At 40.5% G+C, this 24,913-nt stretch overlaps 1 protein-coding gene across 5 annotated transcripts in view; it reads right to left on the reverse strand.

Annotated features, from left to right (window-relative positions):
* Positions 1 to 2,472: 2,472 nt before the first annotated feature.
* Positions 2,473 to 24,913, reverse strand: part of CDH11 (cadherin 11) — a 219,492-nt gene continuing 197,051 nt past the window's right edge. For all 5 annotated transcript variants that reach the window (XM_073659155.1, XM_073659157.1, XM_073659156.1 and 2 more), the window contains 5 exons: positions 21,651 to 21,784; positions 16,285 to 16,406; positions 13,829 to 13,949; positions 6,722 to 6,973; positions 2,473 to 3,778 (listed from right to left, as the gene is read on the reverse strand). In XM_073659155.1, coding sequence (XP_073515256.1) covers positions 3,279 to 3,778; positions 6,722 to 6,973; positions 13,829 to 13,949; positions 16,285 to 16,406; positions 21,651 to 21,784 — 1,129 coding nt within the window. In that variant the 3' untranslated portion in view covers positions 2,473 to 3,278. The remainder of the gene's footprint in view (positions 3,779 to 6,721; positions 6,974 to 13,828; positions 13,950 to 16,284; positions 16,407 to 21,650; positions 21,785 to 24,913) is intronic.

The raw sequence follows: 24,913 nt of genomic DNA on the forward strand, positions 1-24,913 counted from the left end.
TTTAAAAACAAAGTGAACATTTACCTTCTGAACCACCTACAAGCTCTGCCAGGGCATATATTCCATCTTGAGACTTTGTTATTTTTTTAACCAGAAATTAGATAAAAGTCTTACAGAATATGAGTGGATTAGAATTTACAATGTGCCTTCTGACAAACCAGTGGTCCTCTCTGAAGGACCACCATCATTTACTACAACTAAAGCACTCTGCCTTGCAATGTTGGAAAAAAGAGACAGGTTAAAGTTTACAAGGATACATTGTAGAGTCAAACCAGTGGAGGATTACAAGTTAAGGTTACCACCTTGTGATGTTGAGGATTTGGGTTCATATCCCCCTGAGGTTGATTCAGTATTTCTAAGAAATATCTGGAAATTACCATTGGAACCAATAATCTATGGCCCAGTATAACTAAAGTATGAACGAGATGGAGAAATTAGTATGAAATGCTGCTCAGGTTGGCTTGTTGGCTAAAAAATAGTGAACTTTGAATTTATGTAGATGGAAGGGGTAAAGAAAGGATGCAACAGAGTGTGAAGATTGTGGAAGGGGTTGAGTCTGAGGATTAGGACATGGTGGAAGAGGTGATAAATGAGGTTGAATGGAAGCAAATTAATTGCATAAGAACAGCAAATAAAGGTAAATTAAAGGGAAAGGTGAATTGATGGTGAAGAAGAAGAGGGCATGGATAATGGGAGTTTGGAAAGAAGTTAGCTAAATAAAGGGATCCATGCTCGCTTTCTCATGGGCACAATTTATTTTAATAAAGTCTGTCACCTTTTACCTTTCCTTAGTCACTTCCACATCCTAAAGAATAAACGGGGTGGAACTGGAAATGGTTAAGGGAGGGCGAGAGTTGACAGGTTTTAAAAATGGTGCCCATGAGAAGAGGAGCATGCCATTCATGACTCCTTTTAACTTGAACCCTTTGCAATCTCTCTTTATAATTACCCTCCTTTTCTTTTCCATCACAACCCCTCTTTTCCCTTAGAAACCTGTACCACCCTTTTACCCTCATCCTATTACTCCCTTTGCTTTAAAGCTATTCCTGTATAACATGTTCAGTTGCAATCACTTTTGCTTCCATTCACCATCAGTTCGATCCATTTTTACCCCATTTACCAAGTAAAAATCTTCAGAATCCACTCCACTCTTAAACAGGCTGTTACCTGCTTTAGAAATCAATGTTAATAGGTCCAAATTAGGGTTATAAATAAAAAAAAAATATAGAAATAGGACCAGGACTATTGAAACACCTCCACATTCAGTACTAAATTCTACGCATCAACATTCAATGGGAAGTGGCAGGCATCAGGTGACAACTGCAGCTGATCAGTGGCCACAAATAGCTGCAGTTGTCACGTGATGCCCCCTGTGGATTTTGATGCCTAGAGACTATCAAGGATACAGTACTGAGTGCAGAGTACTGCCGTTTTAGAAGATGAGTTTAGATCAGGGATGTCAAACTCAAACACACAGAGGGCCAAAATGAAAAACTTGGACAAAGTCAGGGGCCAAGCAGTATACAGTGTACAGAATAACGGGCCCCATATAGTCATCAATACAGAATAATGGGCCCCAAAAGGTACTCTATACAGAATAATGGGCCACACATAGTCCTCCATACAGTATAATAGTCCCACATAGTCCTCCGTACAGTATAATGGCACAACATAGTCCTCCATACATAATAATCAGCCCCAAAAAGTACTCCATACAGAATAATCGGCACCACATAGTCCTCCATACAGAATAATGGGCCACACATAGTCCTCCATACAGTATAATAGTCCCACATAGTCCTCCGTACAGTATAATGGCCCAACATAGTCCTCCATACAGAATAATGGGCCTACATATCGGTGGCAGTTCTAGTGTCGTGGACCAAATATAACCACCTTGCAGGACAGGTTTGGCCCACGGGCCAAAGTTTTACATGTGCGGTTTAGATTATTAGACTAAAGTCAGCTGCATCAGCTGATATCCGTAGGATTGAATGAGGGTCTAATGTTTATGGGGGTCTCCAAACTCTTCCCCAAACACTGTATGTCAGGGGAGATAAGAGTCAAGCAGATTGAACTCTAAAATAAAAAGGGTTGGGCGTTAAAGATATAAGCCACTGTCAAAGCTGTCTGTTAACAATTTCCTCCGCTCTCCCCTTTGGAAATACAAGAACGCTCAGCTGAACCAAACAATCGTGTATGGGAGAGTTGGAAAAGATAGCTGTCAGCCAAATGATATTTAGACTGGCACCTATCTAATGTATATAGGAGGCCTTAAGTTTTTTGTTGTTTTTTTTAATAACCTACCTAGCGCATTTTAGAGTTAACTTTTAAATGATCGAAACCCCTTTAACAAAAAATTAATTTCTAAAAAATAAAGTAAAAAAAAACTCAAAATGAAAAAAAAGAGAACTGAAAACATAACTCAGTACTACTAAACTGTGGAAAACACCTACAAATCACAAACCGAAATAAAAAAAGTCAATTTTATTTCAAAGTTTGCTTCTTATATTGAAGCACATATTAAAGCAACATTACGATGTTCATAAAATATAAGTGTGATGCCGTAACATGTCAGAATACTGATATTTTGTATGTATACTAAAATAAGAATTTTAAAATTGTACAAATAGATACATTAAAAATGACATAGAAATAGGGGTGCGATTCTGGCACGTATTAGTTTTTAAGACGGGATTATAAGCAAAAAAGATTTACAAGAATCAGCAGTAACAAGTCTGATGCTCAAGAGACATTATAATTGTACATTTTACTGTACATACATTATATGAGTTGAAGCTGGCTGAATATTATATTGTTTTTTTGTATATTTTTTTTCTTTTCAAGTTTAAAAATGCACTACATATAAAGTGTCCATAGTTTAAGGCGACGTTACAGCTCAAGACTGTTATCCTTTCTTATTGTGGAAGCTTTTTTTGACATAGGTCGGGATGGTTACGTTACATACTGTAAAATATTTTCCCTTCGAATCAAGTGTTTCCTGCTTTTATACTTTCCCATATCGACTGCACTTTACAAGTGGTTTTGTCCCAGGTGACCGATAACTTGAACACAGGTTGTAGGGTTTTCACAGTATTCACCACCACTTCTAAGATCCTTGGAATAATTTCCGTCTGTAAACCATGAGAGGTCGAAGAAGCCTTTTTTTATATTTATTTTTTATTTTTATTTCCTTTAAAAAAAATACCTGTTAATGTTTTCTCTGAATTTTTAGAGAACATTACATTGTTCTTAAGGCCAAGTTTAGTACTTTATTGTTAAGAATCATCTTCGCAAGTGTCTTTGGAACCATATAAGTCCGCTAGTTTCTTAAATCGAGGTCCCCAGTTTTGTAGATAATCGTAGTCCAGATCTGAATCCGTAGAGACCGACTCTAAAGAGCTGAGAGACCCAGCTACGGAACCTCGCCCTTCGTATCCATAGATTTGAATGGAGTCATAGGGCGGGGCTGTCGGGTCATTGTCAGCTTCATGTATCCTTGTGTTTATGAAATCGTCCACGTCAACACTGTTGGGAACTTGTCTTAATCCAAGATCTCTTGGAGAGTACTGGTACTCGGGTTTTATATCTTTACGTGGCATAAACCCATTAATTCCATCAGGATTTTGTAGAGTTGCGATGTCAAAGGCTTCAGTGTCCTCCTCTCCTCCACCTTCATCATCGTAAGTGATTATGTTTTCGCGAATGTCTTCTTCTTCAAAGACTATGAGGGGCTCCTTCTTCTCTCTTCTCAAAGCTACGAACAGCACCACAATCACTGTAGAAAGAGAAGCAGACATGTCATTTATATTATACATATGTGCTACCGGAATCAATAACTTGTTTTTTCAAGGCTTCTAACACTCAGCAAAGTAATTGACAGAAGGCTATACCAGAGTGCCACAACATGGTGGTATGTTGGGGTCATTCTCTCCCTTAGACAAGCATCCTAGGTGCCTCAGCTGCATTCTACTCCCTGCAATATCACAACATAAATTGATATGAGGAGTGAAAAAATGAAGACCGGAGTAAAAGCAGGGCAGCACGAGTCAAATTGCTAATTTCTAGTACCCCTGAGAAGCTACTCACCATGCGTGGTTCTTCGTGTGAGTCATTGGTTTTCTTAGAGTTCAAGTCTATGAGGTCAAGTGGGGATAGATGCATGTCATTGACATCAATGGCATATTTCGCCCGCCGCATGCCCAGGCAGATAAAAGGGTCGAAGGACCCAAAGACCCTCATGGAGGACTGAGGACAATGGAGAGCTGTGGTGGGGTTGGTGATGTATTGGCTGGTGACTGTAATGTGTTTTTCATTTTTATAACCTGTTTCCTCCTCTCAAGTTATTATGCTTTGGAGTCTGGAGAGATCTCAGAGCATAATAAACAGCATTAGGAGTAAATGATGTGGGAATCTGCCCCCAAAAAAGTTGAGAGATTTGCTTATCTCTAAAGCTGACCACACTAGCGCTGTAAGTTTTTATATGAAAAGCGTGTGTCTTATTGTGTATAAATATGTGACTCTTCAGATTTTGTGTTATACTATGCCTGATGAAGAGACCTGAGTAGTCTTGAAAGCTTGCAATTTGTTACCATCTTTTCAGTTAGCCATTAAAAGGTATCAACCACTGAGGACTCTCAAATCTAAATATTTTTATATGAAAAGCGAGACATAGGAATGGGCAGTAGATCCCTATAGAAGTCTATGCCTACATTACTGCAGACATGTACAGTGCCTACAAGTAGTATTCAACCCCCTGCAGATTTAGCTGGTTTGATAAGATGCAAATAAGTTAGAGCCTTCAAACTGCAAACGAGAGTAGGTTTTATGAACAGAAGCATAAATCTTACAAACCAAAAAGTTATGTTGCTCAGTTGAATTTTATTAAATTTTAAACATAAAAGTGTGGGTCAATTATTATACAACCCCTATGTTTAATATTTTGTGGAATAACCCTTGTTTGCAATTACAGCTAATAATCGTCTTTTATAAGACCTGATCAGGCCGGCACAGGTCTGTGGAGTTATCTTGGCCCACTCCTCCATGCAGATCTTCTCCAAGTTATCTAGGTTCTTTGGGTGTCTCATGTGGACTTTATTCTTGAGCTCCTTCCACAAGTTTTCAATTGGGTTAAGGTCAGGAGATTGACTAGGCCACTCCAACACCTTGACTTTTTCCCTCTTGAACCAGGCCTTGGTTTTCTTGGCTGTGTGCTTTGGGTCGTTGTCTTGTTGGAAGATGAAATTACGACCCATCTTAAGATCCTTGATGGAGGAGCGGAGGTTCTTGGCCAAAATCTCCAGGTAGGCCGTGCTATCCATCTTCCCATGGATACGGACCAGATGGCCAGGCCCCTTGGCAGAGAAACAGCCCCACAGCATGATGCTGCCACCACCATGCTTGACTGTAGGGATGGTATTCTTGGGGTTGTATGCAGTGCCATCCAGTCTCCAAACGTCACGTGTGTGGTTGGCACCAAAGATCTCGATCTTGGTCTCATCAGAACATAGAACCTTGAACCAGTCTGTCTCAGAGTCCTCCAAGTGATCATGAGCAAACTGTAGACGAGCCTTGACATGACGCTTTGAAAGTAAAGGTACCTTACGGGCTCGTCTGGAACGGAGACCATTGCGGTGGAGTACGTTACTTATGGTATTGACTGAAACCAATGTCACCGCTGCCATGAGATCTTCCCGGAGCTCCTTTACTTGTTGTCCTTGGGTTAGCCTTGACTCTTCGGACAAGCCTGGCCTCGGCACGGGAGGACACTTTCAAAGGCTGTCCTGGCCGTGGAAGGCTAACAGTAGTTCCTTAAGCCTTCCACTTACGGATGATGCTCCCAACAGTGGAGACAGGTAGGCCCAACTCCTTGGAAAGGGTTTTGTACCCCTTGCCAGCCTTGTGACCCTCCACGATCTTGTCTCTGATGGCCTTGGAATGCTCCTTTGTCTTTCCCATGTTGACCATGTCTGAGTGCTGTTCACAAGTTTGGGGAGGGTCTTAAATAGTCAGAAAAGGCTGGCAAAAGAGATCTTTAATCCACACATGTGAAGCTCATTATTCTTGGTGCCTGAACTACTTCTTAATACTTTTGGGGGACCAAACAGAATTCTTGTGGTTTGAGGGGTTGAATAATAAATGACACTCTGAATTAACTTTTAACGTTTTTTAAAAAAAACAAAAAACAAAACAAAAACAAAATTTGCTGCAGTGCATTTCCCACTTCCAGGCTGATCTACAGTACAAATGTCACAATGCCAATTTAATTCCGCATGTGTCAACCAGCTAAATCTGCAGGGGGTTGAATACTACTTGTAGGCACTGTATTTCATGTACGTTCTCACCACCTTGGTCCCCTAAACTGACAGGTGTCTCAATATATGTATTGTTTTTAGGGAGAGCCCTGTCAGACTTGGGGAGCTGGTCCTGCCTTGATCGTGTGACAGCATTGAAAAACAGTTACCATGCATTTACCTACAGGCATGTACTGTATATTGAGGTCAATTGGACAATACTAAGACTGTGTTTGCTTTAAAGAGCTTAAAATGGTTGAATACAGTCCTAGGAGACCTATGGGTATTACACAAGTCTTTTCAGAAGGATTGGAGTACTTGAGCTTAACAGCGAATCGATTTGCCATAAATGTATTACATTTTGGAATTAAAGCTGGCGGATTTCAAAAGATTGGCCCATCTTTAAAAATGACCCAGCTTTAACTTACCTAATAATATGACGATGCAAGCAAGAATGGCAATCAGTGCCCCCGTGCTGAGCCCTGCATTGAGAGAGAGTGGTTCTTCATTGCAGGAGAGGATGGTTTCGTCGCTGCTACAGCTACATATGCGAACGGTGAGGGTATTAGTACTGCTCATCTGAGGGATTCCACCATCCTTGATTACAATCGGCAGTAAGTGCATCTTTTGTTTCTGACGACTGAAGGATGCCGGTCCGGTGTAAATGTCCGCCGTGTTATCTGTGTGAAGCAAAAAAATGGGAGACGATCACAGTCACATATGGAAATCTACAAATTCCAAAATCTAAAATAAAATGAAATCTATCTATCTCATATCCATCTATCTATCTCTCTCTCTCATATCTATCTATCTATCCATTCATCTATTTATCATGTATTCATTCCATCTGTTTGTTTTTACCCTACGAGCATACTATGAAAATGAAAATTACATCTATCTAGTTATCTATTCATCCATCCATCCATCCGGTCTATCTATCTATCTATCTATCTATCTGCACTCCTTTACTTGGGCCCACCTGGGAATTCTCCTGCTCCCCGGTGGACCAGTCCAAGCCTCTATCTATCTATCTATCTATTTATCTATTCGGTGTCGGACTGGGCTGGCAAGGGCCGACCAGTAATATAGAATCTAAGGTTAAATATTAAATGATTCATCTCTATGTAAGTATTATATCAAGTGTATTAGCACTTCTTTACTGGTGCCCACCTAGGAATTCTCCTGCTCTCCGGTGGGCCAGTCCAAGCCTCTATCTATCTATCTATCTATCTATCTATCTATCTATCTATCTATCTATCTATCTGCCTATCAATCTATCTGCCTATCTATCTATCTATCTATATCTAGCTATCCATCTATCCATATCTATCTATTATCTATCTATCTATATATCTTTCTATCTATCTGTACTCCTTTACTGGGACCCACCTGGGAATTCTCCTGTTCTCCGGTGGGCCAGTCCAAGTCTCTATCTATCTATCTATCTATCTATCTATCTATATGCACTCCTTTACTGGGGCCCAACTGGGAATTTCCCTGCTCTCCGGTGGGCCAGTCCAAGCATCTATCTATCTATCTATTTATCTATCTATATATCCAGTGTCGGACTAGGCTGGCAAGGGCCGGCCAGTAACATAGAATCTAAGGTTAAATATTAGATGATTCATTTCTCTGTAAGTATTAAATCAAGTGTATTAGCATCGCTTATTAGCACTCCTTTACTGGGGCACACGTAGGAAGTCTTCTGCTCTCTGGTGGGCCAGTCCAAGACTCTATCTATCTATCTATCTATCTATCTATCTATCTATCTGTCTATCTATCTATCTATCTATCTATCTATCTATCTATCTATCTATCTATCCGGTGTCGGACTGGGCTGGCAAGGGCTGACCAGTAACATAGAATCTAAGGTTAAATATTAGATGATTCATTTCTCTGTTATTATTAAATCGAGTGTATTAGTACTGCTTATTAGCACCCCTTTACTGGGGCTCACCTAGGAATTCTCCTGCTCTCCGGTGGGCCAGTCCAAGCCTCTATCTATCTATCTATCTATCTATCTATCTATCTATCTATCTATCTATCTATCTATCTGTCTGTACTCCTTTACTGGGACCCACCTAGGAATTATCCTGCTTTCCAGTGGGCCTGTCCAAGCCTCTATCTATCTATCTATCTATCTATCTATCTATCTATCTATCTATCTATCTGTCTGTCAATCTATCTCTCTATCCAATGTCGGACTGGGCTGGCAAGGCCTGACCAGTAACATAGAATCTAAGGTTAAATATTAGATTATTAATTTCTCTGTAAGTATTAAATCAAGTGTATTAGCACTGCTTATTAGCACTTAATTACTGGGGCCCACTTAGGAATTCTCCTGCTCTCCGGTGGGCCAGTCAAAGCCTTTATCTATCTATCTATATGCACTCCTTTACTGGGGCCCACCTGGGAATTTTCCTGCTCTCCGGTGGGCCAGTCCAAGCATCTATCTATCTATCTATCTATCTATTTATCTATCTATATATCCAGTGTCGGACTAGGCTGGCAAGGGCCGGCCAGTAACAAAGAATCTAAGGTTAAATATTAGATGATTCATTTCTCTGTAAGTATTAAATCAAGTGTATTAGCACTGCTTATTAGCACTCCTTTACTGGGGCACACGTAGGAAGTCTTCTGCTCTCTGGTGGGCCAGTCCAAGACTCTATCTATCTATCTATCTATCTATCTATCTATCTATCTATCTATCTATCCGGTGTCGGACTGGGCTGGCAAGGGCTGAGCAGTAACATAGAATCTAAGGTTAAATATTAGATGATTCTTTTCTCTGTTTGTATTAAATCGAGTGTATTAGCACTGCTTATTAGCACCCCTTTACTGGGGCCCACTTAGGAATTCTCCAGCTCTCCGGTGGGCCAGTCCAAGTATCTATCTATCTATCTATCTATCTATCTATCTATCTATCTGCACTCTTTTACTGGGGCCCACCTGGGAATTCTCCTGCTCCCCGTTGGGCCAGTTCAAGCCTCTATCTATCTATTTATCTATCTATTCGGTGTCGGACTGGGCTGGCAAGGGCCGACCAGTAATATAGAATCTAAGGTTAAATATTACATGATTCATCTCTATGTAAGTATTATATCAAGTGTATTAGCACTTCTTTACTGGTGCCCACCTAGGAATTCTCCTGCTCTCCAGTGGGCCAGTCCAAGCCTCTATCTATTTATCGATCTATCTGCCTATCAATCTATCTGCCTATCTATCTATCTATCTATCTATATCAAGCTATCCATCTATCCATATCTATCTATTATCTATCTATCTATCTTTCTATCTATCTGTACTCCTTTACTGGGACCCACCTGGGAATTCTCCTGTTCTCCGGTGGGCCAGTCCAAGTCTCTATCTATCTATCTATCTATCTATCTATCTATCTATCTATCTATCTATCTATCTATATGCACTCCTTTACTGAGGCCCACCTGGGAATTTTCCTGCTCTCCGGTGGGCCAGTCCAAGCATCTATCTATCTATCTATTTATCTATTTATTTATCTATATATCCAGTGTCGGACTAGGCTGGCAAGGGCTGGCCAGTAACATAAAATCTAAGGTTAAATATTAGATAATTCATTTCTCTGTTAGTATTAAATCAAGTGTATTAGCACTGCTTATTAACACCCCTTTACTGGGGCCCACCTAGGAATTCTCCTGCTCTCTGGTGGGCCAGTCCAAGCCTCTATCTACCTATCTGTCTATCTATCTATCTGTCTGTCTGTCTGTCTATCTATCTATCTGTACTCCTTTACTGGGGCCCACCTAGAAATTCTCCTGCTCTCCGGTGGGCCAGTCCAAGTCTCTATCTATCTATTTATCCGGTGTCGGACTGGGCTGGCAAGGGCCGACCAGTAACAAGGAATCTAAGGTTAAAGATTTGATGATAAATTTCTCTGTAAGCATTAAATCAAGTTTATTTGCACTGCTTATTAAAACTCCTTTACTGGGGCCCACCTAGGAATTCTCCTGCTCTCTGATGGGTCAGCCCAAGCATCTATCTATCTATCTATCTATCTGTACTCCTTTACTGGGACCCACCTAGGAATTATCCTGCTTTCCAGTGGGCCAGTCCAAGCCTCTATCTATCTATCTATCTATCTATCTATCTGTCTGTCTGTCTGTCTGTCTGTCTATCTATCTCTCTATCCAATGTCGGACTGGGCTGGCAAGGGCTGACCAGTAACATAGAATCTAAGGTTAAATATTAGATTATTATTTTCTCTGTAAGTATTAAATCAAGTGTATTAGCACTGCTTATTAGCACTTATTTACTGGGGCCCACTTAGGAATTCTCCTGCTCTCCGGTGGGCCAGTCCAAGCCTCATTCTATCTATCTATCTATCTATCTATCTATCTATCTATATGCACTCCTTTACTGGGGCCCACCTGGGAATTTTCCTGCTCTCCGGTGGGCCAGTCCAAGCATCTATCTATCTATCTATCTATCTATCTATCTATCTATCTATCTATCTATATATCCAGTGTCGGACTAGGCTGGCAAGGGCCGGCCAGTAACATAGAATCTAAGGTTAAATATTAGATGATTCATTTCTCTGTAAGTATTAAATCAAGTGTATTAGCACTGCTTATTAGCACTCCTTTACTGGGGCACACGTAGGAAGTCTTCTGCTCTCTGGTGGGCCAGTCCAAGACTCTATCTATCTATCTATCTATCTATCTATCTATCCGGTGTCGGACTGGGCTGGCAAGGGCTGACCAGTAACATAGAATCTAAGGTTAAATATTAGATGATTCATTTCTCTGTTAGTATTAAATCGAGTGTATTAGCACTGCTGATTAGCACCCCTTTACTGGGGCCCACCTAGGAATTCTCCTGCTCTCCGGTGGGCCAGTCCAAGCCTCTATCTATCTATCTATCTATCTATCTATCTATCTATCTATCTATCTATCATCTATCTGTCTATCTATATATCTATCTATCTTAACAGTATATATTTGCCTGTTTATCTTTTATGTACAGTTTTAAATTGTATAACACAATATTAATAAAAATAATATGTAGAAAACTTAGTGCTGCGGCTCCTCCTGAGAGTCTGTCAAATCACTTCTGCTCTCTTTCTTTCAACTACAAAAGTACAATCTATCACGTAAAACTTTTTTCTTATTGCCATCAATTTAATTTATATAAGGCAGGAGCACCCGCGGCCCGGCTTTGTTTAATCTCATACATTTTGATAGTATGTTATTTTCTCCAATAGGAATACTGCCATCTATAAAAGGTCTATTGATGTACGTCTAAATAATGGAAAGTGCTGCACAAAAGAATTTTCATCGGAGACTCGGTGAAAAAAAAAATCAATTTGAAAAGCAAAATATTTCTGAAGATGCTGTGTTTATTTACACGGCGATAGGTATGGCGGCACAGAATGAAACATGGCACAATATTTCCAATTATCCCCGTGTATTTTAGTATGCAAAATACGGTTTGTGATGTTAAACTTACTACCGTAAGAGGCCACTAAAAGAGGATTCGGGCTGTTATTGCCTCCTTCTTTGGTTATTGCATCTTGTAATTACTTCTTGAACACAGTAAAAAGAACTCTATTAAAGGAAAATTAGGGAAATATATTCCCTTTAAAGGTCAATAATAGACTCACATATCATAGATTTTATACTTGTCAGCACTGTTTATGATGCCATTTTTCAAACAGTAATTTGCCTGCAAAAAGCTTCCTAATCTCAAACTAAACCTGGCTGATGCTTAAAGACAAGAATATGGAAAACCAGCACATTTTTTATCCTTATTTACCTATTATTCATCAGCGTTCATGTATATCAATAAAAAGTAACTGTAAAGTAGCTGTGGACATTATTGACATAAATCAATGTCTTCCCCTACTCATTCTTGAGTTCAATGCAGAGCTATTCCAAAAGCTCCCATTTGAGGGTGGCACAAGAAAGAGGGGAAGATGCCGAGTTCGGAAATATATAATTTTCTGTGGTTTCAATCAGTATTTTGATGTAAAAAGCTGTCTAAAGGGGTAGACTAATCATGTGTGTCATGTTGCCCCGTCCACACTGTCTGATTGGTGTTTACAGAGCAAGCTCACCAATCATCCTTTGTGGGTGGAGAGAGAATGACTCACAAGCTCATTCTTGTAATTCCTGGTGGTCTTTTAATACATTTTAACATAAAAATACTTCATGAAACCATAGAAAATTATATATTTCTAAGCTCGGAATTCATTTCTCTATCATATGCTGTCCTAGGATTGAAGATTAATTTAGCCAATTAAATTTTCTTGCTATCTGTATCACCAAATCACTCGAAAAGTAAAACATATCATATGCCTTAACATATCTATTTAGCATGATAAATGTATATCTTTGTATAATCCAGTTTCAAAAGAGAGAATTTCTTAGTGAAATATACGGCAGTGTCAAGTCCTAAAGGGATGACTGTAGTGTCAAGTGTCTGTCATCAGAGGCAATCATGAACGACTAGCTAGAGTGGCAAGTTGGTGTCAGATGCAAAGGACAAATAGTTTAAAGGTGACTTTAGTAAAAGTTTCAGTCAACAGTTAAAGGGGTTGTGTTAGAAAAAAAGGGACTGAGATATTTTAGTCAATGGGATTTCTCTAGTATGGAAACTTGGCTTCATTCATGACACAATTCTGCAATCACAGGGATGCAGTGAGTGACAGATCAGCCACCCTATGGATTTCAGGGGCGTGCTGGGCTATCAGTTTTGTGAATGGGATAGCTCGACCGCTCAATCAAGGGCAGGGGCAAGCCAGACTATCCCCATGCAAATTAAGGATTGTCCAGCAACCCAAGCAATCCGGGACTGCTGAGTTTCCTTCAAGTGTCACCCTTTCTGGGTGATGGCCTGGCTATTTAGCTAGCTGACAATAGTCAGACCATTGCCAGTCATAGCTTTGCTCGGCGATGTGTGTTGCTTGTGCTCTGTGTTCTGATCTTTGTTGACTGACCATGGACTTTGCCATTTGACTATTCATTTGTCTTTCCCCTTTGCCTTTGATGTCCTCTGATCTTTGTTGCCAGACCACGGACTTTGACATTTGACTATTCGTTTGTCTTTTCCCCTTTGCCTTTGATGTCCTCTGATCTTTGTTGCCTGACCATGGACTTTGCCATTTGACTATTCGTTTATCTTGCCCCTTTGCTTTTGCCATGCACTCCTTGTATTTAACCCCAGACTCCTTGACTCCGCTCACGACTTGTCCGTGAGAAGTAGCCGGCATCATAATTCACTTGACATTGGCTGAGATATAATACTATGTATACAGTCCATTGACAAAATTGGTGCTGCTCCTCCAAAAAAATCTGCTCTTTTTTTTTGTAATGCCTGACATCACCTTTAAGGACCAATATAGTTCACAGAGCCACATTTGGTTTGAAAACATTTGGGAAACACTATTTTGCCACTAAATTTTTATTTTTTTTTTTGGAGATGGAGAGTTAAGCACTGCCCTAACCAAAAGGTATCCACAAAGTCTGATGAGACAAACACAGAGAGGATGTTTTTGGACAAACCTTTCTGGTCCCTTATGGTAAAATTTGCATGCTGATGCATAATTTCTTTTGGAAAACTGAAAAAGAAGCGGTGGCCATTCGCGATGTCATCTTTATCTACCGCTGTTACTGTGAAAAATTTCTGTGTGGGAAGAAAAATTAAAATATTTTCAATTCATTCAACAATACATAAAAGCTTTGCATCTCTTTGCACATTGTATATCTTATTAATGGTTTTGTCCATTTGTTCTTCTTAAAAGGATTGTACAAGAGTGGATACAGAGCTAAAATATTTCATATATGCTTTTGACAGGTGTTTTTAGGACAAAGTTTTTCTAAGCTTTTACAATCCCTTCAAGCCAAACTCTGCTCTTTCTAATTACTCTGATTCTCGGAATACTAGAGCGTTTCGATGTATACCTATGATCATTACTAACAAAATCAGATGAGTGGAGGGATCACAAAGTTCAACACAATCATCTTCTGAAACAGTTTGGAGGTCACATAGCAAAATCGATAGAATAGTGCGCTGACCTTGTTAAAAATCGATACTATCTGACAACCTTTTAAAGCGGATCTGTCATCAAATTTCACAATAAAAACTGCATACATCATTGAACAGCTCTCTCAAACCTGTTGGGACTGGTGTACTTCCAGTGAAAATCCATACTAGAATGGCTTCATCATCTTCAAATTAAAAAAGAGCATCTAGAGCTGGAATCATTTTCATATTAGACAGGGAAACTTTCACAAAGGATTATACAGCCATTGTTATATGGATTTTCAAAGTAAGTATACCAGCGCTTTTCAGGTCTAAGATCTCTATTTAATCTGTTTAATAATAATTGCATTTTGTATTGTGAAATCTGCTTTAATAATATCTGCGAGACATCATTCACAAAGAATTCACAGGACCAATTCACAGGTTGGCCAATGAATGGAGGCCCTGTAAATTGCCTCCTACCGTCTGGAATCCTAGGCTCTTCTTTTGACTAGCCGGCCTGGCGTGACGTTGTGAGTGTGTCAAGCCGCAATGATGAAATCGTGATGGTCTGGCTAATTTATAGAGGACGTGGGGATTCAAGTAAACGTGGTTCTCAAAGTTCCCATCCTGTAGCCATGAAATACTGATGTGGATGGTGGATCAGGGTCCTGCGAATCAATTCGTCCATCTCTAATCGCTGACTATGGATTTACTTGTAATTCTTCAAGGACCTTCATTTATCCCTTTAGTCATTGAAGGTCCATTTAGGACCCTCCTCTATCATCCATCCTCTTGTTTTGGAGGACTTGCCCCATTAGTGCATCACCATAAACTAGAAAGAGTTGAATGGGGCAAGGTGTAATGCTCTATTTTTCTTGCGGAGCACTGCAGGAAAACTGAACACTTTGTGCCAAGTTCCTCTACTAAGTTTCCTACCACGGGACCTCCTATGATCCCAGTGGACCTCCTATTAGCCCAGTAAACCTCCTATGATCGCAGTGGACCTCCTATGATCCCAGTGGACCTCCTATTATCCTAGTAAACCTCCTATGATCGCAGTGGACCTCTTATGATCCCAGTGGACCTCCTATGATTTCAGTGGACCTCTTATGATCGCAGTGGATCTGCTATGATCTCATTGGACCTCCTATGATCGAAGTGGACCTCCTATAATCTTAGTGGACCTCCTATGATGTCAGTGGACCTAATATGATCCCAGTGGACCTCCTATGATCTCAGTGGACCTCCTATGATCTCAGTGGAACTCCAATGATCTAAGTGGTCCTCCTATGATCTCAGTGGACCTCCTATGATCTCAGTGGACCTGCTATGATCTCAGTGGACCTCCTATGATCTCAGTGGACCTCATATGATCTTAGTGGAACTCCTATGAACTCAGTGGACCTCCTATGATTGGTTTTATTTAGGGAGACACTTTTAACAAAAAGTATATTGTCAAGCCCTTTAAAGAAGCACTCCCATCAAAGTTTTTATCCTCTTAATATATTGCAGTCATCATATTATACAGCACTGTGTACTTACAATTGCTCATTTCGACTTTCTACCCAGTTAATTCTTCTCTTTTCTCTGATCTATGTAGAAGCAGGATGTCTCTTTTCCCTGCATGGGTCATTCCCTTCTTCAACTCCTGACCCAGCTGCTCTGCTCCTCCCCTCTGCCATGGACTTTTCAGAAATATAGAATTGTAGTTCTAATAATGACTCATGCAGGGAAAAGAGACATCCTGCTTTTACATAGAGCTTAGAAGGATTCAGCTAGTCAGTTTTTAATCACGTGATGTCATAGACCTAATAGGAAAGAGAAAAATTAGCTGGGTAGAAGGTCAAAATGAGCAATTGTAAGTACACAGTGCTATATAATATGATGACTGCAATATGTTAAAAGGATAAAAATATTGATGGGAGGAGGAGTGCTTCTTTGGCGATTTACAATTGAACGAATATTTTAAGGTTCCGGAGCCATCGGAAATTACCTTGTTTGCTTGTGCATTTTCACATACAGTGGCTTCATAGGGCTTAGGAAATTCTGGAGCGTTGTCATTCGTATCCAAAATTTTAATTGTCACAGGGACGCTAGTTGAATGACCAATGTTTGCTGTGGATATAAGAAAATATTAGTTTAAATGACGGAAAGTGAGTAATTAAAACATGTTTTTCCTGTAAAGTCCAAAGGGGGTTACTAATCAGAGTCTCGAAGGAAGCCTCATTAAGGAATAATTGTATTATGTACAAACATTATTGGTATTTAGACTAATAACTGTCATTACCTCTCATGGCCTGACGGGAATATTATTGCGTTAGAGCCGCTATACTCTATGACGGTACACCCACTATTGAGCAAACTTATATACTGTATGTATATATACAGTACAGACCAAAAGTTTGGACACACCTTCTCATTTAAAGATTTTTCTGTATTTTCATGACTTTGTAAATTGTACATTCACACTGAAGGCATCAAAACTATGAATTAACACATGTGGAATTATATACTTTGAAGCTCATCAAGAGAATGCCAAGAGTGTGCAAAGCAGTCATCAAAGCAAAAGGTGGCTACTTTGAAGAACCTAGAATATAAGACATATTTTCAGTTGTTTCACACTTTTTTGTTAAGTATATAATTCTTTAAATAAGAAGGTGTGTCCAAACTTTTGGTCTGTACTGTATATATATATGTACACTGCTCAAAAAAATAAAGGGAACACTTAAACAACAGAATATAACTCCAAGTAGATCAAATTTCTGTGAAATCAAACTGTCCACTAAGGAAGCAACACTGATTGACAATCAATTTCACATGCTGCTGTGCAAATGCTATAGACAATAGATGGAAATTATTGGCAATTATCAAGACACCCTCAATAAAGGAGTGGTTTTGCAGGTGGGGACCACAGACCACATCTCAGTACCAATGCTTTCTGGCTGATGTTTTGGTCACTTTTGAATGTTGGTTGTGCTTTCACACTCGTGGTAGCATGAGATGGATTCTACAACCCACAGAAGTTGCTCAGGTAGTACAGCTCATCCAGGATGGCACATCAATGCGAGCTGTGGCAAGAAGGTTTGCTGTGTCTGTCAGCGTAGTGTCCAGAGGCTGGAGGCGCACCAGGAGACAGGCCAGTACACCAGGAGACGTGGAGGGGGCTGTAGGAGGGCAACAACCCAGCAGCAGGACCGCTACCTTCATTCTTTGTGCAAGGAGGAATAGGAGGAGCATTGCCAGAGCCCTGCAAAATTACCTCCAGCAGGCCACAAATGTGCATGTGCCTGCACAAACTGTTAGAAGGTGAGAGTAGTATGAGAGCCCGACGTCCACAGATGGGGGTTGTGCTCACAGCCCAACACCGTGCAGGATGCTTGGCATTTGCCACAGAACACCAGGATTGGCAAAGTCACCACTGGCACCCTGTGCTTTTCACAGATGAAAGCAGGTTCACAATGAGCACATGTGACAGATGTGACAGAGTCTGGAGACGCCGTGGAGAGCAATCTGCTGCCTGCAACATCCTTCAGCATGACCGGTTTGGCAGTGGGTTAGTAATGGTGTGGGGTGGCTTTTCTTTGGAGAGCCGCACAGCCCTCCATGTGCTCTCCAGAGGTAGCCTGACTGCCATTAGGTACCGAGATGAGATCCTCAGACCCGTTGTGAGACCATATGCTGGTGCGATTGGCCCTGGGTTCCCCCTAATGCAGGACAATGCCAGATCTCATGTGGCTGGAGTGTGTCAGCAATTCCAGCAAGATGAAGGCATTGAAGCTATGGACTGGCCCACCCGTTCCCCAGACCTGAATCTGACTGAGCACATCTGGGACATCATGTCTCGCTCCATCCACCAACGTCATTTTGCACCACAGACTGTCCAGGAGTTGGCGGATGCTTTAGTCCAGGTCTGGGAGGAGATCCACAGGAGACCATCCGGAACCTCATCACGAGCATGCCCAGGCTTTGTAGGGAGGTCATACAGGCACGTGGAGGCCACACACAATACTGAGCCTCATTTTGACTTGTTTTAAGGACATTACATCAAAGTTGGATCAGCCTGTAGTGTGTTTTTCCACTTTAATTTTGGGGGTGACTCCAAATCCAGGCCTCCATTGGTTAATAAATTTGATTTTCATTGATGATTTTTGTGTGATTTTGTTGTTAGCACATTCGACTTTGTACAGAACAAAGCATTTAATGAGAATATTTCATTAATTAAAATCTAGGATGTGTTATTTGAGTGTTCTCTTTATTTTTTTGAGCAGTGTATATATATATATATATATATATATATATATATATATATATTACATTTATTATTATATTTATTAATGCCTCTAAGCAACTTGAACCTGTTAACAGGCAGGGCTTCATAGGTGTATCAACATGATGACAGTCTTAAGGGGACTTCAGTAAGCCCCTGGCTGCCATGACATTGCAATCAATACCCCATTATAAACCCCTTAAAGGGGTTATATGGGACTATTTATTTTTTTACTAAGGGAATACAAACTAACAAGAAGGTAGTTACTAACTAACTGCCTGTTCTGCCCGTCACCGGCACAGAGTGGTCACTGATGAGTTCAGTCGGCGATTCCGCTGCTCCACTTCAACAGAGCAGATCTTACTCTTCTGGGCTGCATTGTCAATAGGATTTGGCTGCAAATGTCATGCTGATTGATAGCTGGCTCCCCGCAGTAAGGCAGCAGGGAGCTGGGTTTCAATTAGCATGACGTCGACAGTTAGTGGTGCGATAACAGAGCAGGGCGGAAAAGAAGACACTACTTTGTCGATGGGAGCAGTCTGTGACCACTCTGTGCTAGCAGAGATCAGCGCCGGGCACAACAGGCAGTAAGTTAGCAACTACCTGCCTGTTCGTTCATAGTAAAAAAAATTGTATAGTCCTGGATAACCCCTTTAAATGCCCTGTCAAAAGTTAAGATTCTGCAATCAAAGATACCTCCAGCATCATCTAAGGGTATGTGCTCACAGGTTTTTATAGGAGTTTTTGGAGCAGCACTCAAAAAATACATGAAAAATCACTCAAAAAATACTTCTTATTCATTTCTATTGTAAAGCATCTTTTTGCTCATATGTTCAATTTTTTAAGCATTTTTTTCTGCTTCAGGTTTTGAAAAACACCTGATGGGAGAAAAGAAAATGCATGTCAATTCTTTGAAGAAGCTCCTAATTAAATCTGCTTCAAACAAGGCACCATTCTATTAAAAGGCTGCAAAAAACACAGCAAGGTAACATTTTTCTAAAACGGGTAAAAGACTTTTCAAAAATGCTCCAAGAAATTAAAAAACTCTTCCGAATACTTCCCAAAGAAAGAGCATTTTCTGAAGTAGTTTCCATTACAAAATCTGTCATTTTTGACTGCCTGAAAATAAATGCCTTGTGCACATACTAGATATATAGATAAGGATATATTCACACTATGTTTTTTTTTTTCAGCCATTTTTGTTTGAGTGGGTCCGTTCCGAAAAACACCTTAAAAAGTACTCAGAAAACACTTGAAAGACTCTTCCTATTCATTTCTATTGTAAAATGACGTGCTGTTCATAGGCTCGATGTCTTGAGTCTTTTCTCACCGTTTTTTTTTAAAAAATGCCAAAGTGATTAAAAGAAGTGAGCTGACTATTCTTTAGTCATTTTCCACTATGAAACCGCTCTATACTTTACAAAACAAGTCAATGCGAAGGCTAAGAAATGCCCAGAAAACATCTGTGCGTCTTTTTGAGCATTTTGTAAGTAATTTTGCTTTAAATAGATGTGAGAAAACTGTGCCAAAAAAACATTGAAAAGATACAAAAAAAACAGCTAATCTGATATCAGCAGATAGTCTCAGGTGTCACCTGTCCATCACAGCCACCACTCGCCCTGTGTGGAACAGGCTCAGCTCCTGAACCAGCTCAATACATGTAGTCTGCTTAGGTGGACCCTCCAGTGGTCCACTTGGGTATAGTTGGCCCGAATACTTGCCCGATACTGGCACAGGCTCTGAAAAAAATATCAATCCTGCAACTCACATATTCATATTTAACATAACCTAATCTACATCCAAAAAAAATTCATACGCATGTGGTACCACCACATCCACGCTATTTGCTCAGGGCTTTGCTCATTCAAAGTGAACAAGAGCAACAGTGCTACACAAATGGAGAATACCGCAGTGGGTCCTACTGGCAGATGCTACATTTGTACTTCTTAAATAAGTCATCTGTCATGATTCCTCCAATCTGAGTATCTGTACGCAGTGAATGACAGTTCTGCTATCTAATCTAGGACAGGGGCATGCCGAGCTGTCAGTATGATGATGGACAGTTCAGCCGTCCACTGACAGCGTGCTGAGCTGTCAGTGTCTGGAGTGACAGGTTAGCCAACTAATCAGGGCCAGGGTGTGCCGGGGCGTAGTCCATGTGTCTCTTGTCCAGACTAATCGATTGGCTAGCAAACCAGCTCTCTGCCTTTGATTGCTACCATTTGTAGCTTTACTAATGAGATGTGTGCTTGCTCTGGGCTCCTTTGTCTGGTATTCTGATCTTTGCTGCTGGACCATCCATTTGCCCAGCCCTTTTGTTGAGATCCACTACTTTCTTGGAATATTGACAGCGGACTGTTTCTTGACTAAGCATTCGTCTCACCCCTCTATGACGTACTCTCTTTGCTTTTGACCTCGGACTTCTTGACTACCCTGACTCACGGCTTATCCATGAGTAGGACTAGCGTCATAACATTCTTGGTATTTCCAGGCCAAAAACCTATCATTCTCCTCCAGTGATGTACTTTAGCTTCTATTGTCCCTCTATCATCCTTGGTCTCTCTTTCTCCTTACTTTTCTTACTTGCTCTTCTTTTCCCCACTGTTGACTATTGAGCTCATCTTACTGAAGACTCTACTATGTATATATATATCCTATGTGCATCCAAACCCTAATTACTAATGCACCTTCCCATCTTCATTTCGAGTTCTTAACTAGACCCCGTGCCTTATGCTTCTTACTCTACCATGTTCTTGGCTCTTTTGAGATGTTTCTCGACTAAATTGTCTACATTTCTGTTTTTACTCCACAAAAAAAAATTTAAATTGGAGAATAAAAAGGAAAATAAAATTTCAATGTCTACAATGTGGGCCATGATGTAATATTAGCATAGCAAACATTCAAGATATCTCACATACACAACCAAATAGGGTCAAGCCACTCAGCAGATCAATCCGATGCCTTCATCTCTTGTATGAGTGATTTCTTCCTAGACTGAGTGTGCAGGAAACATCTTGGATGCAGGAAACACTTTCCATCGCTTTCTACAAGCATCTTAGATAATAAATTCACCCCATCTAGGGAATACGTACTGCTTTCGGTTGCTATCACGGAGATGTTGTGCCAAGCGTTTTCCTCTCTATCCAAAGCCTTTGTGGTTTTGATGACACCATCATCTTGGATGTTGAAGTATCTGTCAAGGTCAGTGTGCCGATCGATTGAATACCTAAAGAAGATGATCGCAGAGTAATTAGACAAGAAAATTACTAAGCAGCCTGATGCTCAAGTGTTAGATATTAAAGATTCATTCGAGAGTAGTTTCCCAGCAGCACGCATAGCGAAATCAGAATATTAATGGAATCTATCAAACAACTTTTAAAAGGAAATTTAGCTTCATCATTTATTCATGTCTGCATGTAGGGAACATTTTGCTACATCAGGATCTGCTTTTCTTGCTATTAATGAAAAAAGAAAAATGTAATGCCAAATATCATATAGTGCAGACTAGTTAATGAACTGATCTTGTACTTGATGTTCTTTCTCCCACGATGAGCAACAGTTGCATGAATGATCGTCTTTCGTCATCTGTTTTAATGTACTGCTACACTACATGGAGAAAAGTATTGGGATACAAGCCTTACTCATTGAATTCAGATTGTTTTTCAGTCTCTTTGGCACAGGTCTATAACATCTGGACCTTGGCCACTGATGAAAGGCATTCAGCCCCATTACCCTCGATATATAGCATCTGGCCCCTTGTCCCTCCCAATGAATATCATCCAGCCCCTCGCCCACAGTGAATAACATCAGCCCACATTCCCCCAGTATATAATATCCAGCCCCCGGAGTGTAACATCCGGCCCCCCCCCGCCATGCCGTCTGTCTTTACTAACACGTGACAGAACGACAGGTGGTGCAGAGCTCACTGATACCAGCGCGGTCCTGTAATAGAAGCCACCGGGGTAACAAGTCCGTTCATGACAATTCTTTCTCCTAAATCTTCTCCCATCACCTGTGAGTGATATCATTGAGAAGTGGAAGGAACCACAGCAACTCAGCCATGAAGTGGAGACCGCGTAATGTTATAGAGCGGGGGGCCGAGTACTGAGGAGCAGAGAGCAGAAAAGACACCACCTCTCTGCTGACCCCATAACTGTAGTCAGACCTCCTCTGGTATAATATCAGCATAAACACTGCACCCCACTCCCCCCGCTGCATACATGCAGCCGTACATCACAAAAGAACAATGACGAACGTTGGATAGAGTGGTGTAAAGTGGAGGAAACATGTTCTGTGCAGTGATGGATCGCTCTTCTCTAGCTGATGTCCGATGGAGGAGTCTGGGTTTGGTGAATGCCAGGAGAACGTTACCTCCCTGGCAGATGAATGGGAGATAAACCACAGTACCTCTCCCAAGCCACAAGGAAATGTGTAAGGCTTGAATGTTCCACGTCATATACTATTAATATCCAATCACTGTATGAGTAGATTAGAGCAAAAACTGTTGGGGGTCCCAGGTATTGGACTACAATTGATCTCATGTTGATGACCTACCCTAAAGATTGATCATCAATTTTTCCATACCAGACATCCTCTTTAATGCTTTAGCATACAGAGACATTTTGGACAACTGTATACTACCAATTTGGTGGGAAAAGTTTGGGAAAGACGCTTTTCTTTTTTTTAGCATGACTGTGAACCAGTACACAAAGTAAGGTCAATGGTTAGGTAAGTCTGGTATGAAAGAACATGACCAGCTACACAGAGCCCGGACCTCAACCCCTTCCACAGAACTGACCATAAATGGAACAATCTAAATATTTTTAAAACTATTGTAGAAATTCTTTTTGACTTCGATGCTAAAAACCGTTGTTTACGGAAATCAATTGCTCTTGGTGGTAAATGTTACTTTTCTATAGGACATCTAGCTTATCTAACTTATCAAGATCAATGACTTTTTGTACAGATGTTTCCACCCTTAACTTTTCATGAACTGCATACAATTTATCAACATATCAATTAAACACAACCTCCCGCCATCCTGTAAACCACGCAATACTTTTTTTAAGCATGGGATCCTATGGATGAAGAACGCCTACAGATGGCAGACGGATGGTATCCGTCAAACACATCCATCACATCCATCCAGTCAAAAACATTTATGTTTTATTTAACAATGGACAATATGGCTAACAGATGGCCAACAGATGGCATCCATCAAGGCATCCATTGGAAGTATACATTTTTATTCATGCTTGTTTAACATCTCACGCCATACCGTACATCTTGGGATATGTCAGGTTTAGAGAAAAGTTAAGGAAGGACATATTTGTACATGAATACACGAATAAGCTCTGGAAATCAAGGGGTTTTAGGTAACGGAATGAGATTAGCGGCTCATTCTCTAACCATATAGTATATATGGAAATATAGAGTTCTGGTGCTTTCCAAAGAAATAAGACCAATTTGAGGCATGATAAATGAGGTCCTAGAGAAATGAATCCCCTACCAAGACTTTATGGTTTGAGATGATGGAGAGTGATTAGGGGGTCAATCATGAACTACAAAGTACTGTATTTTACAAGTAATTCTGGCAATTTTTACGTGGTCCTGGTGCTAAGAAAACTATGAGACTGACTGGAGGAACAGAAATGAGGATCTCGAAAAATGAAGTCCTACCAAGACTTTAGGATATGAGGTGATAGAGGATGACTCAATCGCGAACCCTCAAATTCTGTATTTCCTAAGTAATTAAGGAAGTTTTATGCTCTATCTATGCTTCGAGAAGCTATAAGTAGGGATGAGTGGACCCATGGAAGTTTGGGTTCTGGTACTATAGTTCTCTCTCTCTTCCCCCAAACTCCAAATTTTGCAACAGACTTTAGGGAGAAGTCTGTGTTCGGTTTTTAGCACCAGACGTTAACTGTCTGGTACGAACTCCAAACTTTTAAATTTGGGTTCACTCATCTCTAGCTATAACACTTTAAACACAATTATGAAGGTTCCACCTTTTAAAAAAAAAAGTTAGATCTCCAACAGCTTAACATATAAGGTCATCTAAAGCCGAAAGTGAAACCTTTTAAAAGTAAAATTGAGAGTTGGGGACCCACATACACTTTAGACTGCTTGCTGAACTCGTCAATTTGTATGGGGTACCCAACTTTGAACTAACAGATGATATCAGGGAAGATAAAATCAAGCATGTCCAATTTCAAACTTCTGATTCTTTGGATCTTCCTGAGACAAGAGGGAGTCTGCAGTGGCCCTCCCATAGAAAATACTTGGCAGAAAAAATGCTCCTGGGAGAGTCAGGCACGATAGGTGTCGGTCGAACCACAATTTAAAGTGTATGGGG

Source organism: Phyllobates terribilis, unplaced genomic scaffold (assembly GCF_046119375.1).
Source record: "Phyllobates terribilis strain yellow unplaced genomic scaffold, ASM4611937v1 Scaffold_13__5_contigs__length_258822181, whole genome shotgun sequence".
NCBI classification, from domain to species: domain Eukaryota; kingdom Metazoa; phylum Chordata; class Amphibia; order Anura; family Dendrobatidae; genus Phyllobates; species Phyllobates terribilis.